This window comes from Ictidomys tridecemlineatus, chromosome 11 (assembly GCF_052094955.1).
Source record: "Ictidomys tridecemlineatus isolate mIctTri1 chromosome 11, mIctTri1.hap1, whole genome shotgun sequence".
NCBI lineage: Eukaryota > Metazoa > Chordata > Mammalia > Rodentia > Sciuridae > Ictidomys > Ictidomys tridecemlineatus.
This window is the reverse complement of record NC_135487.1, coordinates 8,414,307-8,432,622: the sequence shown is the minus strand read 5'-3', so window position 1 is coordinate 8,432,622 and position 18,316 is coordinate 8,414,307. Positions and strand designations below refer to the sequence as shown.

At 45.3% G+C, this 18,316-nt stretch overlaps 1 protein-coding gene across 1 annotated transcript; it reads left to right on the top strand.

Moving 5' to 3' along the window:
- The first annotated feature begins 11,512 nt into the window (after window positions 1-11,512).
- Window positions 11,513-14,126, top strand: LOC144368555 (PRAME family member 12-like). The gene is made up of 3 exons (XM_078027735.1): window positions 11,513-11,799; window positions 12,165-12,746; window positions 13,553-14,126. Exons 1-3 carry the CDS (start codon window positions 11,513-11,515, stop codon window positions 14,124-14,126), a joined length of 1,443 nt encoding a protein of 480 aa, XP_077883861.1.
- Window positions 14,127-18,316: the final 4,190 nt, after the last annotated feature.

Here is an 18,316-nt window from a genome sequence, read left to right as displayed (position 1 = left end):
TTGTTTTTGTGCACTACACCACAGAGTTATATCTCCTTTTCATTTATATATTTTCAGTTTGAGACAGGATCTTACTAAATGGATTGGGGTCTCACTAAATTACTGAAGCTGCCCTGGAACTTGTGATCCTCCTGCCTCAGCCTCCTGGGTAGCTGGGATTAGAGGTGCAGGTCACCAAACCTAGAACCACACAATATTTTTCATAGGCTGGACTCTATTCTGATCTATTTCTTTCCTGAAACTCCACTCCAAAATGGCACACGGTCACGTGTACAAGATACACATGACAATCAAGCCTCATCTCAGAGTCAGCATTTTCCATCTCTTACTTGCAAATGTTCTCAAATAGTATATGTGGCTTTTAGCATTGCTTACATTTAAACTGAGCATGGTGGTACATGTCTATAATCCTGCTATTCAAGAGGCTGCAGCAGGGGGCTGGGGATGTGGCTCAAGCGGTAGCGCGCTCGCCTGGCATGCGTGTGGCCCGGGTTCGATCCTCAGCACTACATACCAACAAAGATGTTGTGTCCGCCGAGAACTAAAAAATAAATATTAAAAATTCTCTCTCTCTCTCTCTCCTCTCTCTCTCACTCTATCTTTAAAAAAAAATAAGAGGCTGCAGCAGGATGATCATGAGTTTGAGACTATTATGGATAACAAAGTGAGATCCTGTCTCAGCATAAGACAGGGCTGGGAACCAGATGTGGTGGCCCATGATTGTAATCCCAGCACCTTAGGAGGCTGAGGCAGAAGGATCACAAGTTCAAAGCCAGCCTCAGCAATTTAACAAGGCCATCAGCAGCTTAGTGAGATCTTGCCTCAATAAAAATAGAAAAGAGCTGGGGATGTGACTCAGTAGTTAAGTACCCTGAGTTCAAACACCAGTACCAAAAAAGAAGATGAAGAATCTAGAGGAGAAAGAGGGGTAAAAAAAGAATAAGGAGGAGGAGGAGGAGGAGGAGAAGGATAGAAACAAAATAAATACAGCTAAGGGAAAATAGACAACCCTGACCTAAGGCAGAGTCCACCCACAAGCTGCCCATTCCCTCTACTGGGCACAATGACATCTGGCTCCAGAACCCAGCAGTAGAAAGTTACTTGATAGGAAAGGGGACACACTGGGACAAGCCTGCCCTCTACTGGCTCATTTGACACTGATTTCCAGGTGGCTCTTGCTTCAGATTACACTTTTCTGTGATTGGCACTGACAGTGAAGAGCAGCCATGAAAATTAATTCAAAACAACCTCAAAAGTGATTTCCTGTTTGTTTTTGTTACTGGACAGTGGGTAGGGGCTGGTGGTGCACCTGGATAGAGGCCATCTTGGCGGGCCCTGGGGAGAAGAAACTAGAAAACTGGACCCTGGCTGTGTGTGAATCTAGCTTTCCTGCTGGGTGTTGTTTCTTCTTGGACTAGAGCTCCCGAGACCCCTGGTGCAGGCAGAGCCTGGCTGCCTGTGGCCCCTGGGAACCCAGGGCCTCAACTCCCCAACTCCCCCAAGGCCAGTCTTACCACCCTTGCCACTGCAGGTTTCTTCCCTGCCCAGGAGAAGCTTTACTCCTCTGTGTGGTGCAGAAGGGCAACCTCGGGTCAAGTTGCCCAGGGCCACCTCCAGGGTCTGCCAAGCTGCCCAAGGTCACTCAAGTGCAAGCCAGTCTTTCTCACCTTGGAGGCTATGATTCCTCTGATGGTGTCTCTGTTTCTTGTTAATTCCCTCTGGGGCGCATGGTCCTCTCAACAGCCTTCTGGAAAGGGAAACAGAGCTCAGGCCATGTTCCAAGCCTGCCCAAGGCTGCCACTTGCCCCGTAGCAAGCCCTGCCTGGGGCCACCTCTGCAGCCCCAGCTCCCTGCTCTCCCCTAGTTCCAGGTGGTGAGTGGTCTCCTATGTGCCTTCTGTGGGCACCTCCCAGCCAGACATTCTGGTCATCCCCCCACACCTTTTCTCACTCCAGTGCCTTGGGTCATAAGATTATCTCCAGAGTCCTGACAAGGTATCAGACTGAAAGACTGTAGGACAGAAAGGACAGGACTCTTTGAATTTGGGAAAGGCCTTGGACAAACAAAAGCTTTGGAGAAGCCCCAGGAATACCCCTGAGGAGGAAAGTTGAACTGTGTCCTGGTTGGAATGGCACCTCCCTGGGTTATGGAAACCCAGCTAAAACCAGTCATTGTCAGAGGACCTTAGCAGCCAGAGAAGGCTTCTGAAACTGCATTTTGTCAATGGTTATCTAGGATTGAAAACATGCTAATTATCAGAATACACACACACACACAGAGAGAGAGAAATATATCCATTTGATGCATTAATCCACTGATTGGAATAGATCTCTCATGATCTGATCATTTCACCTCCTGCATTAACACAGAGGCTTTTGGAGGACACCTCATATCCAAACCATATCAGAGACACTTGCCTTTGACTCTTATCTTCTGCTCCCCAACTTCCCAAAGAGCTCTCAGTTCCCACCCTGAGTGGATAATGGGGACTGGACTCTCATATGTAACCATACAATGGGACCCCAACCTGGGTGACTCTCCTGAGGAGAGCAATGGAGTTCCTCTTTGGGAAGTTCCTTCAGGGAGGAATAAGGCCCTGTCATTTGTCTATGTTGCCTCAATTCTTTTCACCTTTGATCAGCAGGACCACCTCAGGAAGAAGGCCAGGAAGGTTTTTGAAAGTCTATATTTGTTAAATTCATAATTGTGATCTGATACGCCTAGGTTAATATGATTTTCTGATTACATTCTGCTTTGTTCTAAGGCCAATTCACAAGGGTTAATTCTCAGTCTAATAGGTTTTTAACAAATAACCTACAAGGCTTTTGTCTGTCTGTTTTGTGTAGGTGCACCAGTGTACTGTCCATCAACATGTATTGATGTGTCTACATATATTTGATACTAAAATTTGACATATGAGCTCATAAATTAAAATTTAAAAAATGGATCCAAATACCTTTGCTTCATACGATTTAAAAGGTTCAATTGAAATTGGGTAAATAAATAAAGGTAAAAACGTCTTTAAAGTTACTAATGCAACTTAAACAAGTTTCAGATTTGTTTCTAGGTGGTCAAACAGTTGTTAATAAAATATTAGTATCTATAAAGTGTCTAATATCCATTGTCTCTAGGATTTTTCTTCAATGGGAAAAAATTACAAATGCTATTCTATGCACTTGTCTTATACCTTTTTTTTTAAAAAAATGTAAATTACATCTGACCTATATGAAATTAATCATGGATGTGTTGTTAGAGACATCTCATTGGTTTACAAAGTTTAAATGTTAACTGTTAAATACGATATCAAGTAATCTTAACTCTTTAAATTCCATAAGGTAAAATATTTATGCACTGTTGGTGTTTTCATATATTGGTAAATTTAAAAAATTTAAAATTACTTTATGTTATCACAAAAACAAGGTTACTAAAAGTTAAAAGTCCCAGCGGGTATAATTCTATATACAAAAATGTCAAGAGGTTTCAACTGCATTTCAATTAGAGTACTGTAAATATATTTCCTGTTATTAAAATGGATTAATTTATCTAAAGTCAGAAATTGATAAGAGTTATTTTAAGGTATAAACAAAAAAGGTATCCATGGATTAAAAATTATTAAAAGGTTCTAAATATAAAAAACATATTCAGTAAAAAAACATGTTTCCAGGTCAGAAAGTCTTTATGTGGTAATATATAATTATAATACATCTAAGTAAACAATAGGCTCTAAGTAAGGAATATAAACATCTATAAATAAAGGTTAAATATTACAATGTTTCTTTATACTAAGTTGTTTATATATGTAACAAAAATAGTTAAAAGTATTCAAGGTTATTCCCTAACAGCAAATATTAATGTGCTGATATAAATCAGAGTTTGATTTACATATTAAAATGAAAAACACTTTTTAAAATATTAATTACATTGTGTCTGTTAAGTTTTACTCTCTAGAGCAACTAACTGGACAAATGAAGGTTTGGACATCTCTGGTGAAACAGCAACTGTTATTTTAGAGCATTGTTCCACCTTACAGAGTCTAAAACTTGGTTAGTATAAAAACATCAATAAAATCAGAGTGCACTGCTCTTCTTTTCATACTCAAGGTGCTTGCTTACATTGGCTAGACCCCAAATCTCCCTTTTGTGGTTTTTGGCTTAAATATGAGGCATCACTGAAGGTGGTGTGCTACTCTGACCATCTCAATTTTAGAGAGTACAGTGTCTGCTGCTGGCCAGCAATAAAGGCTTAATTGGAATGGCAAAGTGTGGTCTGAGGGTTATTTGAGGGTCTCTGTATTGGTGTAACATTCATCCAGAGGAATTTTGAGTCTGAGGCTATTATTCTCCTTTTAGTTATGGCACTTGTTCCCCGATGCAATGTAATCTCTTGAGAGTTTTTAATGCTCTATGGCCAGGTACTGATGTGCACACTTACAATCCCAGTAACTTGGGAGGCTGAGGCAGGAGGATCAGAGATTCCAAGCCAGCCTGAGCAACATAGTCAGACCCTGTCTCAAATAAAAATATAAAAAGTTTTGGGGGTGTAGCTCAGTAGTAAAGTGCCCCAAGTACACAATCCCTGGTACTACACACACACACACACACACACACACACACACTCCAGCAGCCTCATGCATGCCAAGTGATTGTCATCAGATTTAGACAACTTAAGGGAGCCAATACTGACCATGTAATAGCTTAGAATATTCCGTGGCCACAGTAACCCAGGTGATGATGCTACTGTGAAAGACTGCAGAATCAAAATGGAATTATTTGTACCAAAACCTCACAAAAGTGGAGGACAGGGGACCATGCAGGAAAAGGTCCTTGAGCTTGCTAGTTTGATAATAGACTTACAGGAGGACTCTGAAAAACCACAACATTACACACACACACACACACACACACACACACACACACACACACACAAATTGTTTCTAAACTCCTTATTCTCCAAACAAGATCATAGGATTTTTATCATTGGCTCTCAAGAGATTAACAAAACACAGAATGGGACCTGCAAATTCCAAGGAACTCCAGGAGGGCCTTTCTTCTGCACTGCAGAGGAGTCTATTATGGTTCCTTCTCAAGCACATTTTGAAACTGGTGGGCAAATGATTCCAAAGACATTTAAAAACAGTAATGGCTCCCACGTGGAATATTCCAGTTGAACATCTCTCAAACAGCTGCTCTTTAAGAAGTTCATTTTAAGCCACGTGAGGTGGGCCATACCTGTAATTCCAGATTCTCAGGAGCCTGAGGCAGCAGGATGGCAAGATTCAGGCCAGACTTGGCCATTTGGTAAGGCTGTTTGAAAATAAAACAAAGAGAACTGAGCAGGTAGCTTAGTAGTAGAGTGCCCCTGGTTCAATGCTCAGTACTGGAGGAGGGGAGAGTCAGTTTTTAGGCTTCAAGTTGATTTTCTCAAGTTCTCTGATTACATGGGAAAAGGAAAACTGAATCATCTCTGTTAAAAGTTGAAGTATTACTTCATAGGACATAACTTTCCTTATTCACTTTAAATATCTTTCATGACTCTGGTTAAATGACTTATCTTTGATAATGATCTAGGACCCCAAGTTTCATGAAGTGCTTTAAACCTTTGGAGATTATTTACTAACTTCTCTAGGATCAAAGTCTACATTGCCACTTGAACTTGAGCTAACATTGGGATGTTCTAGAGAATTCCATAGTTGCTCAAGAGATTTCTAGAAGAGAGACATTAAGGCAATTAGCCTAATTTGATGTGATGGGAAGTTGTGTCAAATATGACATAACTTTTTCAAGTAATATTTATTTGGATATTTTATTAATATTTGCTTTAAAATGGCAAAAATTCATACAATGTCTCATATGTTCTCAGACATAATTCTGGACTCTAGATTAAAATGAATGCCAATCAAATCACCTTGTTAATAGCTGGTTATAGTAAATTCCCAACAGATTTTTAACCATGTTAAAAATCTAAATTTTTATCATCAAGAGCTATCATTTGGATTTTTTCCCTGAATATAACTAAAATCAGATTAATTGATTAAGAAGAAAAAACCTCTAACAAGTTTACTTGAACACAGGTATCTCATCTACCTATCTATGTATTTATTTATTCAATTCTTTATTGATTGTTGCTAGGGATCAAACCCAGGTTCTCATGCATGCTAGGCAAATTGTCTACCTTTTCAAATTATAATTTTAAAAAGGTGTGGTGGTGAATACTTGTAATCCCATCTGCTATGGTATGAACTGATAAATATAATCAATAAGTGTGTCAGTTATAGGCTCCAGATTAGAAGAAAATACAGACGATGGATATAAAATTTTGAAAAGTGAGATAAGACAATTATAAGGCAAGAACTGTCATAGACAGGCCTGAGACTCCATTTTGCTGCCTCCTATGAACAACTGTTACAAGAGCTGTTTCTGAGAAACTGAAATGACAGCTGTTTTCTTATTTAAAAAAACAATTGCCGTTCTGTACTTTGTACCCCACAGATTGTACCCTACTCAGGAGGCAGTGGTGGTGGTGGAGAGCTACATCCGGGGCTTGAATTCTATTGTGGGTCTACATGACTTTGAAGTACATTCTCGCCCCACTGGCCCCCACCCAAATTCAGGGTGTGACGGTCTAGCACCTGCTTGAACCCAGGACCCTGCTTAACTGAACTGAAAGCTAATGTGCTGGCTTGCTGACTGGAGAATTCTGGTCCTGCCTAGGGCCCAGAGGCTGCACTTATTCATGTTTTAATTTCTATGATTGGTAGCTTACATGACGATAAGCAGGTCACTGAGTTGTGGATTTTGTGCTTATATTGTCTTTGGATGGACCAGGAGGCTGCTGTCCTCTCACAGAGCCTGAGTCTCTGTGGTGGGTGACAGTCCCTAGTCAGGGAAGTAAAGCTCTCTTTTGATTTGAAATTCAGACTTAGAGTGCTTTCTAGAGGGACTCCCCATAACACCATCTACTTAGCAGGCTAAGGCAGAAGGATCTCAAATTCAAGGCCAGTCACAGTAATTTAGTGAGAACCTGTCTCAAAACAAAATTTAAAAAAAAAATGGGCTGGTAATGTAGCTCAGTGGTATAGTTCCCCTGGGTTCAAACCTTGGCACCCAAACTGAATAAATAAATAATTTCATTAACTAAGTAATGAATTAAAAAATGAAAAAACCTGAGGATGTAGCTCAGTGGTAAAGCTTTCCTGAGTCCAATCCCCAATGCCAAAAAACAAAAAATAAAAATAAATAAATTCTAGGCCTAAATATTTTTTAAAAATGAACACCTGTACTCATAAAATTTCTGCAAAAGTCTAACTCTTCATAGAATAATAAAGGCTGGAGCTTGGAGAAGAGGTGCCCAAGGCCTAATGAACAGGCAAAATTGAATTTAACAGTGACTTCCTGGTGGAGAGCCACTCCCTCCAAACCCACCTTGTTCAAATGTGGCTCAATGAGTTTCAACATTGATTCCGACTCATCTATTCATTCCCTCCAATGGGAGACTGGACCAACCAGGAAAAGTCCATCCTGGCACCGAGAGAGAATCAAACCCTAACCATTGTGTGAAGCATCCAGAGAAAAAATCTTCATCCCAAGGGGGAAACCTAATGGTGCTGAAATCAACAGGCAGGAACTGTGTCAAATACTGATGAAGGGGAAGCAGGGTGCTGGGAAGGGAGGGTCCCTGGGCAGCCCTGCCTGATGGCAGGAACTATCACAAATCAGTCAGCCACAACCTCAGGTTTTCATAAAATCCACCCCAACCTGTACCCCCATGTTTTCTAGGAGGACTCCTGGCCAGTAGCTGCCTGTTGTCCTTGAACTGAGGCCACCCTTGGTACTGAATCTGTGGAGCCAGTGAGAATTGATCAAAGCTGCCTTTGACACCCTGTCTCCCTTTGCCTCCTGGATGGGGCTCTGACTCATCTTTCTTTGGGTGTCCTGCATTCCTGCCCTATTATGTCTGACTACCCTTGTTCTTTGGGGAGCCACTGTCTGTTGTGACTTAGGTTGACAGTAACGTCTACCTGCCTCCTGCACCAAGTCAAGGGTGGTAAGAGAAGGCAGGGCTGTGGTGTGAAGTCACCCTTTCAGCTGGCTACACACAGACAAATGGCAGAGAAATTCAGAATTCAATTGAGAGACCAGATTTCAATTGTTGTGGAGCCTAAAAAGCAATGAGGTCTCTGAAATAGCCTTAGCCCTAATTCACTGCACACATAGGAGATTAAATGTAGGTCATTTGTGGTAAGTTATTAGGTGAAACAGAAACCAAAAATCATCTCAGGCAACTGTAAGTATCCAACTGTGATGTGAGCAGGGATATTTTCCAACAAGATACCCAAGAAGACCATCACGGTTTAGATTCTGTGTCTCCCAACAGCTCACCTGTGAGACAATGGTTTGGGAGGAGACATGATTGGTTTATAGCCTTAACCTTGTCAGTAAATTAATTCCTAATGGGATTAACTGAGTGATATCAGGGGGCAGGTGTGGTGTGGCTGGAGGAAGCTGATCATTGGGGTGTGAATATGATTTGTATATTTTGTATCTGGCAAGGGGCCATCTCTCTGCCTCTCTGTTCTCTAATAATGTGAGCACCTTCCCTCTGCCACAATCTCCTGCCATAATGGTCAGCCTCACCTTGAAGGTGAGGGCCCAAGAAATGGAATCTGCTGTGTGTGCATTGCGACCTCTGAAACCATGAGTCCCCAGATAAACTTTCCCTCCTGTGTAGTTGTTAGGGTTGGGTGTTGTAGTGACAGCGTGAAAAAGCTGACTAACACAAAGACAGAACCACAAAGCAGAAATGCAATGCTGTATCTGCCGCCAATCAAACCATTCCTTCTACATCTCCCCTGTAAGTGCTCCCCTCACATGGCTCACCATCCAATCACTCCTTCTCTTTCCGTCTCTCCTTCCTCAATTCCTGAATCACTTTATACTCAGACTCTTCAATTTTTCCTTTGCCTGTGAACTTCTCACAGCCTAAAGAGCCCTGGAAACTGCCTGGAGCAAAGGCAGCCTGGGAGATGTGCCCTCGGGTCCCTGATTCTGCAGGAAGACTCTCCAGTGGGTGGCCTTCCTGATGCCAGGAACACCTGCTGTCCCACCCTGTGTCTCTCTCTCCCAAGTTGCCCACAGTTTCCCCCCTTGGTGGATTTCAGACTTTTCCAAGTCCCCATCAGGCGCATGTTGCCCCATGCCTATAATCACAGCAACTCAGGAGACTGAGGCAGGAGGATGGCAAATTTGAGGCCAGCCTCAGCAACTTAGTGAGGACCTAAGAAATTAGTGAGAAAATATCTCCAAATAAAAGCAAAAAAAGAGGGGCAGGAGATGTGATTCAGTGGTAGAGAACCAATGAGTTCAATCCCAGTACAGACAGACAAACAGGAGGAGTCTTGCCCGAAGTCTAGAAGACTGATTCCACCCTCCTTGTCTGCTCTTCCTCTCTGAGTGTGCCCAGATTTGCTGCAAGGTAACTCGATACTTGTGTGACTGTTGTAAACATGGTTTCCATTCTGTGGTCTTCGTGGATGACAATACTGTCCTCAAAAAGCTGTTTTTACTATGGAAATTTTTGGAAAAAAAAATTCAAATAATTTTCATATGGCCAAAGACCCCATTGAAAGCTATTTTCAGGTGTTGTTTTTTCGTAGGGATTCAGTGCTTTTCTGTCTCACGGGAGGAACAGGAGGGTCACATATGGACAACATTGAGTCCATGGTGTGGAGTGCATGGAGGGACGCATCCCTGACTGTCACACTCCCCCGGATTCTGCGCACTTTCATGAGATCGATTCAATCAATCAATCTGGAGGAAGAAAATCGGATCAGGATTAAGTGGGTGGAGACTGGAGAACCTGATCAGATACTGCTTTCTGATTGGATGCCAGCCAATCAGATAGAGGTGGGGGCGTGGTCAGAGAGGTCCATAAAAGCTTCTGTGGAGCCAGAAGAGAAACACAAGAGTCCTGGAGCCCAAGGAGAACCAGCCTGGCCTGCTGAGGCTCCGAGAACCCTGCACACCTGGAGAGATCCCGTAAGTCCCTCACGGCCCTGAGCACCACCCCGTCCCCGCCTCACCTGTGCGGATTCAGGACAAGTGTTTTCCCTGACTTTTCTCATGAACCAACTTAGAACGTCGATTTTGCCTCTCAGTGTAGTTTTACCTTGATCCTGAACTCTAGGATTTCCACTTTGGTTCATGTCACTTTCAATTTTCTTACTTTCTTTCTTTGGTATGGGCTATTGAACGCAGGGGCACTCAAACACTTATCCACATCCGCATCCCTGTTTCGTGCTGTATTTTGAGACAGGGTCTCACTGAGTTGCTTGGCGCCTACTCTTGCTGAGGCTGACTTTGATCGCATCATCCCCCAGTCTGAGTTCTCTGGAGACCCTGGGATTACAGGCTTGTGCACGCACGCCCCGCACTTTTTCTTTTTCTAAATTGTTGTTTTTTTAAAGTTTATATGGACAATATAATTTATTTATTTATCCACTTATTTATTTGGTGATATGGTGATTGACCCAGAGTCTTGTGCATGGGAGGCAAGCACTCTATCAACAGAGGTATGTCCTCACCCATCATTTAATAATTTTTACGTGCTGCTGAGGATCAAGCCCAGTGCCTCACATGTCCGAGGAAAGTGCTCTTCCACTGAGCTCCAGGCAAAGCCAATTTAAAATTACTTAACCAAGGAAGTGAATTGCAATCCTATTTCATCTAATTGATTGGAATTCTATTTCCTGATAATGAAAATGTTTACTTTGTGTGCCCTTAAAATTATACTGTTTTGTTGGGTGTGGTGGCACACACCTGTAATGCCAACACCTCCAGAGTTTGAGGAGGCCAGAGAATTAGAGTTCAAAGCCAGCCACAGCAGCATGAGATGCTGAACAAATTAGTGAGACCCTGTCTCCAATAAAAATACAAAATATGGCTTGGGGCAGTGACTTACTGGTTGAGTGTCCTGAATTCAATCCCCAATATTGCCTCATCCCCCAAATTATACTTTAAAGCTTATGTAGTTTTGTAATTTTATAATTTGTTTAAACAAATAAACCAAAAGCTTCAAACTATCTCATGCAACACTTCACAGACTCTGTTCTTCTGATCTGTTTGTTCTCTTGACCTCCCAAATAAGGTGGCAGATCTCACATGTGTAACAGATATCCATGAGACTCTTCTAATTTTCAAGTATTTTATAATATGGGCACATGCTTTATAATTGCCCATTTAATTTTTTGAAATAAAAAATAACATCACCCATGTGAGGGCAACTCCTTTCTGAGCCTCTGTAGTTATTCAAACAGAGGATCCTACTGCATTAAGTCACATGACACCAAAATTCCCATTTTATACAGACAAAGTAATAAGCAAAGGCTTTCCCCCATTAAGGTTAGGATGAGTTTTAGACTCCCCAGTACCCCGTTCCCAGTGGCTGGCAATGGATGGGATAGTGGCATTTTCTCTGGACCATTTTCCAGGATCCTTCTTCTTTCAGACTCCCCAGGATGAGCATCCAGTCCCCACCCACGCTGTTGGAGCTGGCAGGGCGCAGCCTGCTGAGTGACAAGTCCAGGGCGGTCCTGGATCTGGAGGACCTGCCCATAGAGCTCTTCCCACCACTCTTTGTGGAGGCCTTCAGTGGGGGACACACTGAGGTCCTGAAGAAAATGGTGCAGGCCTGGCCCTTCACCTGCCTGCCCCTGGGGGCCCTGATGAGGCAGCCACAGCCTGAGATGCTCCGAGTGGCACTGGATGGGCTGGACATGCTGCTTGCCCAGCAGGATTGCCCCAGGTGAGGGGGACCCAGGTGGCCTGGAAGGGAGCACCCTCGGTGCCAGGGAAGGGATGGGTATAGGCAGGGAGAGTGGGTGCTGAAGTGTGCTCCACAGGCTTCCTGTGCTGCCAGCAAGGAGGGGTGGAGAGGCCTTGGCCATGCTGAGCCCCACATGGGAAAGGCTTCCAGATGTGGAGGTGCTTGTGGCAGCTGTGCTGACCCCTGAATGAGGCTGTACCTGCCCCTGCCTCAGTCTGTACAAGTGAGGACACCAGGCTGGATTGGAGGGAGGTAGATGGAGAAAAGTGAGACCGATGGAAGAGGTAGAGCAGGGAGCAGCAGCTGAGAGGGGAAGGGTTGACACTCTGCTGTGGTCCCTGCAGGAGGTGGAAACTGCAGGTGCTGGATTTGCGGATGGTTGCACGGAACTTCTGGAGGACGTGGTCTGGAGCCGTGGTCGATGCCTGCTCACAAGAGGGCATTAAGAAGAATCGAACATTGAAACTTGGTCCAGCAATTGCAGCTAAGCTGCCCTTGAAGATATTCATAGACTTGTGCCTCACAGAGGGGCCCCTGGATGAATTCCTGTCTCTTTTGTTCTTATGGGTCACACAGAGAAGGGACAGGCTGCACCTGTATTGCAATAGGCTGAAGATCTTTGGGAAACCCACCAGCCACACCATGAATGTCCTAAGACTGTTGCAGCTGGACTCTGTGCAGAAGGTGGAAGTGCACTGCACATGGGTGCCCTCCACCTTGGTTGCTTATGCTCCTTTCTTGGGCCAGATGAGGAACCTGAGGAAGCTGCTTGTCTCCGAGGTCTGCATGCCTGCCCACACCTCCCCAGAGGAGCAGGAGTGGCTGCTGTCCCAGCTTACCTCGCAGTTCCGCAGGATGGACTGCCTGCGGAAGTTATGTATGGATGCTGTCCTCCTCCTCGAGGGCCACCTGGAGCAGGTGCTGAGGTGAGTAAAGGGGTGAGCATCCTCTGCAGAGCAGTATCAGTAAATCTGAAAGGGCACCTACTGTGTGCCACCCACTGACCCTCTCGTGGTGAAGAAGGAACTGGAAGGTAAATAACCCATCATCTCTTCCTGTTGTATCCTGAAGCTCCATCTCCTAACCTGGGTTAGAGCATAGGGCTAAACCAGGGTTCATGGTCTGGGAAGTGACATCATGCTGGGAAGCCAGCTGATGGGGACAGGAGCTAGTGAGGTGGGTGTGAGGTTCCTTCCCTGGGAGCCCTGTCCAGCGACAGGGGAACAAAGCAGGGTAGAGGTGAGGACTTTGAAGGAGGGACGCCCCCACACGTGTACCTGTTCAACAAGGAAGCCCTGTTGTCCTCATCTGGGAGCAGAGGAGCCCACTTCTAATGCCCTCCTGGGGAAGGCAGGTCTGAGCTCCAGGTGAGGACTCGGGGTTGTGAGTGAAGAGCAGGAGGGAGACCTTGCTGAGGGGCAGGGAGGGAGCCCTGCAGGGGTTGACCCCAGTGTGTTTGGACACAGCTTTCCTGGATTTGCCTTTGGCACATGACTCTTCCTGACTTCCTGGGGCTAGATATGTGGCATTCTGCTTGTCATTGAGGGTGACATTCATAGAGATGCAGGACCCACCTGGGGACACAAGTAGTGGTGAAAGTTTCAGGTTGAAATGGAGTGACCTGAATGAGCAGATTCTACAAAATGTCAACCATGTTCAGAAGATCACAGTGACCTTGGGTTTGGGCCACTTAATCTTCTCCCTCAGAACTAACTGCCTGGTTCCTCCTTAGGCACCTGAAGACCCCCCTGGAGACCCTCTCCATAACCAAGTGCCCGCTCTCAGATTCCGACTGGAATTATCTCTCCCGCTGCCCAATCACCAGCCAGCTAAGACAACTGGATCTGAGATACATCAAACTGACCAATTTCAGTCCAGAGCCCCTCAAAATTCTGCTGGAGACTGTTGCAGCCACTCTTTACAGGTTGGACTTGGAAGCCTGTGAGATGACGGAATCCCAGCTCCAAGCCATCCTGCCTGCCCTGAGCCGCTGCTCCCAGCTCAGGACCCTGTGCTTTTTCCGGAATGGCATCTCCATGTCAGTCCTCAGGGACCTGCTCTGTCACACTGCAAGGCTGAGCCAGTTGAGCATAGAGCTATACCCTGCCCCTCTGGAGAGCTACGATGCCCAGGGTGCCATCCACCCAGGGAGATGTTCCCAACTCTGTGCTGAGCTCACAGAACTTTTGAAGGACTTTAGGCAGCCACAGGTCCTTATTTTCTATACTTTGCCCTGTCCTCAATGTGGCTACATGTTCATCTACAACCGGGGCCTCAATCACTGTTTCTGTCCAACAGCTGCCTAGTTGGGTGTGTATGAAAAGCTGCCCTCTACGCAACTGGATGTATTACCAGGATGTAGAGGGATCATGAAGGAAACTCAGAGCCCAGCATTTCAGACACTGTCTGAAGTATGGATGGGGAAAGGAATCAGATGCTGGGGGCTACATTGGAAGGAAGCCCCTGAAGATTGGACCTTCTGTATAGAGCCATATGTGTCTGTATATGGTCATCACTAGGGACCTGGATTTTTAGAATGGGATTTAGACTTTATGCACATATAAAGAAACTATTTTGTTTCATGGATGGTGCATAAATAAATAGTCTGAAATGAATGGAATCTCAACATTAGTCCTCTGACATCTTCCATGATGGTTTTACCTAGTTTTCTGATTTTGACACTGGAATTCTCCAGGGGCTGATGGAGAAGTACCACCAAGTTCTTGGTGATCAATGAGGTTCATTACCAGAAACTCAAGGCATCCAACTGAAATCAGGTCATTATCTGTGGCTACCCTGTGGCATAATCCATGTAGGGGAACACAGGAGGCCTGGAGCATTCTATGCGGAGAGTAAAATTTCAAAAAGCCCTTCTCAGGTGACCTCAGTGCCTCCCAGACACTCAAGGTTTGCCCATCCTTGTGGGTCTCCTCCACATAGACCTAGAAACTTGGCGACTTGGTCTTTGGATGCAATGAGAATGAAATAGGGTCTCTGGGCCTCACAAAAACTTCCCCATCATGCTGCTACAAAGTCTTTCCTGAAACAATGTAATCATGGCCAATGAAACCATCCAAATTAGCTTTCATCAAAATAGTAGAATTATATAGGTAGATCATACTTGCAAATGTGTCTAAATTAAACTTTATAAATTACCACCTTCTGGTGGGGGAGAAGGCTGCTCATAACTGACAGATCCTCCCCTAACACTTCCCATCTCTCCCTACCCAGGGACTCAAGGCTTTCAATCAGCAGATGATCAGAGGATGAGTAAGGATGAGGTGGCTGTGGGCAAAAGGGTGGCCCAGCCTGTGCTGCCTGGTCTTAGACCAACATCCCCTAAATGACGACTCCTGCTGAGGACTCAGGCTGGTGGGATTATGCAGTGACCTTAGCCTTAGCTTCCCATCCAAGGAGGAGAAGGAGGCCCAGCCAATCTTCTTTTGAGTCATCCTAAAGCTGCCTGTGTATGTGTTCTCATTTGGGCCTGAAGGCTTCTCCATACACAGTGATCTAGAACCCAGTTGGATGTGTAAGCAGACTGCAACTCACTCTTGGAACAGGTAGCAGAGTCCAGGTCCTACACAGCCAGCCCATCTGTCCCCACGCAGGGATCTGTGTGCCTCACCCCTCTTTATGACACTTTTTTTCTTCTGGCTCTATGTCTAACTTGCATGTGTGGTGGGTGGGGTGGGGTGTTCTGAACAGCATTCATTCTGCTCTGCTGCTGGATTCTAGGATCAAATAAAGGCAAGGATGATCTGCAATATGAGATGTGTCATCACTGGTGGTTTTAAGGGTTTTCATGAACAAAAAGGGACTTGAAGATATTCTGGTGTGTCCAGACTCCTTGGATTGTATAAGGACTGAGAGCTGCATGTGTCCCCACACAGCCCTAGGGATAAAGCACCCAGGCTGCTCTTTGAATTCCTCATCTTTTGACTCTAGGTTCATTTGTGCTGTGAGACAGCCCACAACTGTAGGATGTCATGACAAACAGGAACTGGTGTGTAAGGGTGGCCGGGTTAGAAGGGGACTGGGTTCCACTCTCTGGAGTGCTACTGGAAGGTGCACATTCCTTTGTGCATCTGCATCAAAAGAGTCTAGATCCCCTTCTGGAACACTGGCCAATTTCACCTGTACAATCTGGGAACCCAGAACCCATGTTTTTCTACAGAAATGAGTGAACTTCATAAAAAATAACTGAGGGCCTGGGGACATAGATCAGTGGTGGAGCACTTGCCTAGCATGTGGAAGGGCCTGGGTTCCATCCCCAGAACCACAAAAGTACATGAACAAACAAATGAATAAGTAAGTCCAATATTGATGTGACTCCAGGGGGAAGTTTTAATTTGAAGAAAATTATCTAACTGTGAGGAGAACAGAGCCCACATGAACACCATGAAATGGATTGTTTAATTTGAATGCTGGTGAGCCTTTCTCAGAAACACCCTTGGTCAGGAAAGTGAAATGTTTTCCTTAAAATGGCAGCTGTCATTTAAGATGGCCATCCAGGTGCTAACCAAGAACCTTATAAGTATTAAAAACAAAAGAGAAAGTTGGACACAGCAGAGACTCCTAAAACCTACAGGGAGGGAGAAGCACTCTTTGGTTCCCCTACAAGATAAAGGGTGTTTGGGGGGGGATTGGCTCAGCAAGGAGGCTTGAGAAGAATAAGCATGCAGAGGGAATGTCTGCAATGCTTAAATTAATCTAGAATTGTTTGCTGTGAATTGATTATGTCTATTGGGGTGCCTAGCATTAAGGATTGGCATTTTTCTTGATTAAGAACCTATTGAGGGCTGGGATTGTGGCTCAGTGGTAGAGCGCTCACCTTGCATGGGCGGGACACGGGTTCAGTCCTCAGCACCACATAAAATAAAGGCATGGTGTTGTTTCCATCTACACCTAAAAAATAAATATTAAAAAAGAACCTAGAGAGTGAAATTGCATTGAGTGAATAAAGCACCAAAAGGGGCAGAAGCACGTGCACATGCTTTATTTCTCCCCTGGACAGCATACATTGCAATTTTGTCTCCTTGTGACAGATGCTTTGAGAGGGGGCTTCTAAATCCCAAAGCTGAGGTTCTGAAAGTGACCTTTAAGGTGTATAATGAGAGAGGTGAGAAGGCCTGAAAGCAGGGATAGCAGATGCTCACTCAAGCCATCTGTCCCTGGTGTCACTGGCCCATGGGACAGTCCCTCAGGACCACTCAGACCCTGTTTTAAATGTGGTCAGATGGGTCACTGGGCTCCTACATGGTCCCAAGCCTCATAATTTCTGGATTTTTGTCCTAAATGTCATCAAGAGGGACACTGGGCTGTTCACATTCCCTGAGTACATGGGGGCCCCCCAGCCACCTGGTCATTTGGGTTCCCCTTTCCAACTCTTAGGACAGGCTGCAGAGGACTGAAAAGATCCAGGTCCCCATCACCCAACCAGTACCATCACTCCATGGAAACTCAGGGTCACACTGTGTATGTCACGTAGGCCCGTCTCCTTCCTCCTAGACACCAGGGCTACATATTCAGTCCTCAGGGTGTTCTGGGGCCAACTACCAACCCTTACAGACACCTAGCCTTGTTTGTGCTTGTGGCTCTCTAATTTTTACTCATTCCTTTTGGCCATTCCACAGTGTCCTGTTCCCATTATGGGAAGGGACCTCCTCACAAAGTTGGGGACTATGCTCTGCTTCTCCCCTCATTGATGCTTCCATTCAGACTCACCTGCTGCTCCCCTGACCCTCACCCTTACCTTAGGACCATCCCCTACACTGTTGGCCAGTACCTTCCCATGACCCGCTTCTGAGGTCCTTCTATCACCTCACACCTCGAGCCCATTCACATCTGTCGAAACCTCCTCCATTTTCTACCCAATCACAACACCTGCTCTCCCCCTTGCTGATGCTGTCCCTCTCTTTGCAGAGCAGACTTGATCCTAACAGACTTCCCCTCCCCTCTGAGGATTTGAGCTGGTTAGGACTCTGGTCCGAGGGCCCAGGACAATGACCACACACCTTCTGCCATTCACCTAGGGCTCTTCTTCTTTCTCCACACACCGACTCCCATGGGGAAGTGACTCTACCCTTCTCCTCCCCTCCTCCTCACAAGTCTACCCCCTAGAGATGGCAGTGAGATGTCTCCTCTTAAGTCACAAAAGTTAACTTCGATCTTGGCCCAGCACCAAGATTCTCGACCTTCCCATCCTTCTCCTTCGCAAGTTCACTCTGAGTCTTGGTTCCCAGATGGCTCCTTCTGTTTTCAGAAGGGAATTCACAGGCAGGGTAGGCAAGTCTCTCTAGCCTCGGTTGTGTAGGAGCCTCCACTCCCAATATCAGCAGGATGAACTTGTGGCCCTCATCAGAGCCTTCACTTTGGCAAAGGGAGCCCCTGCCACTGTCTACTGCCCCTTGAATTACATTTAGACTGAACTAAACTCCGTCCTTGGCTCTTCCTCTGTCACAGGCCCTCCCAAAGAAGCCACTCGACACCTCCC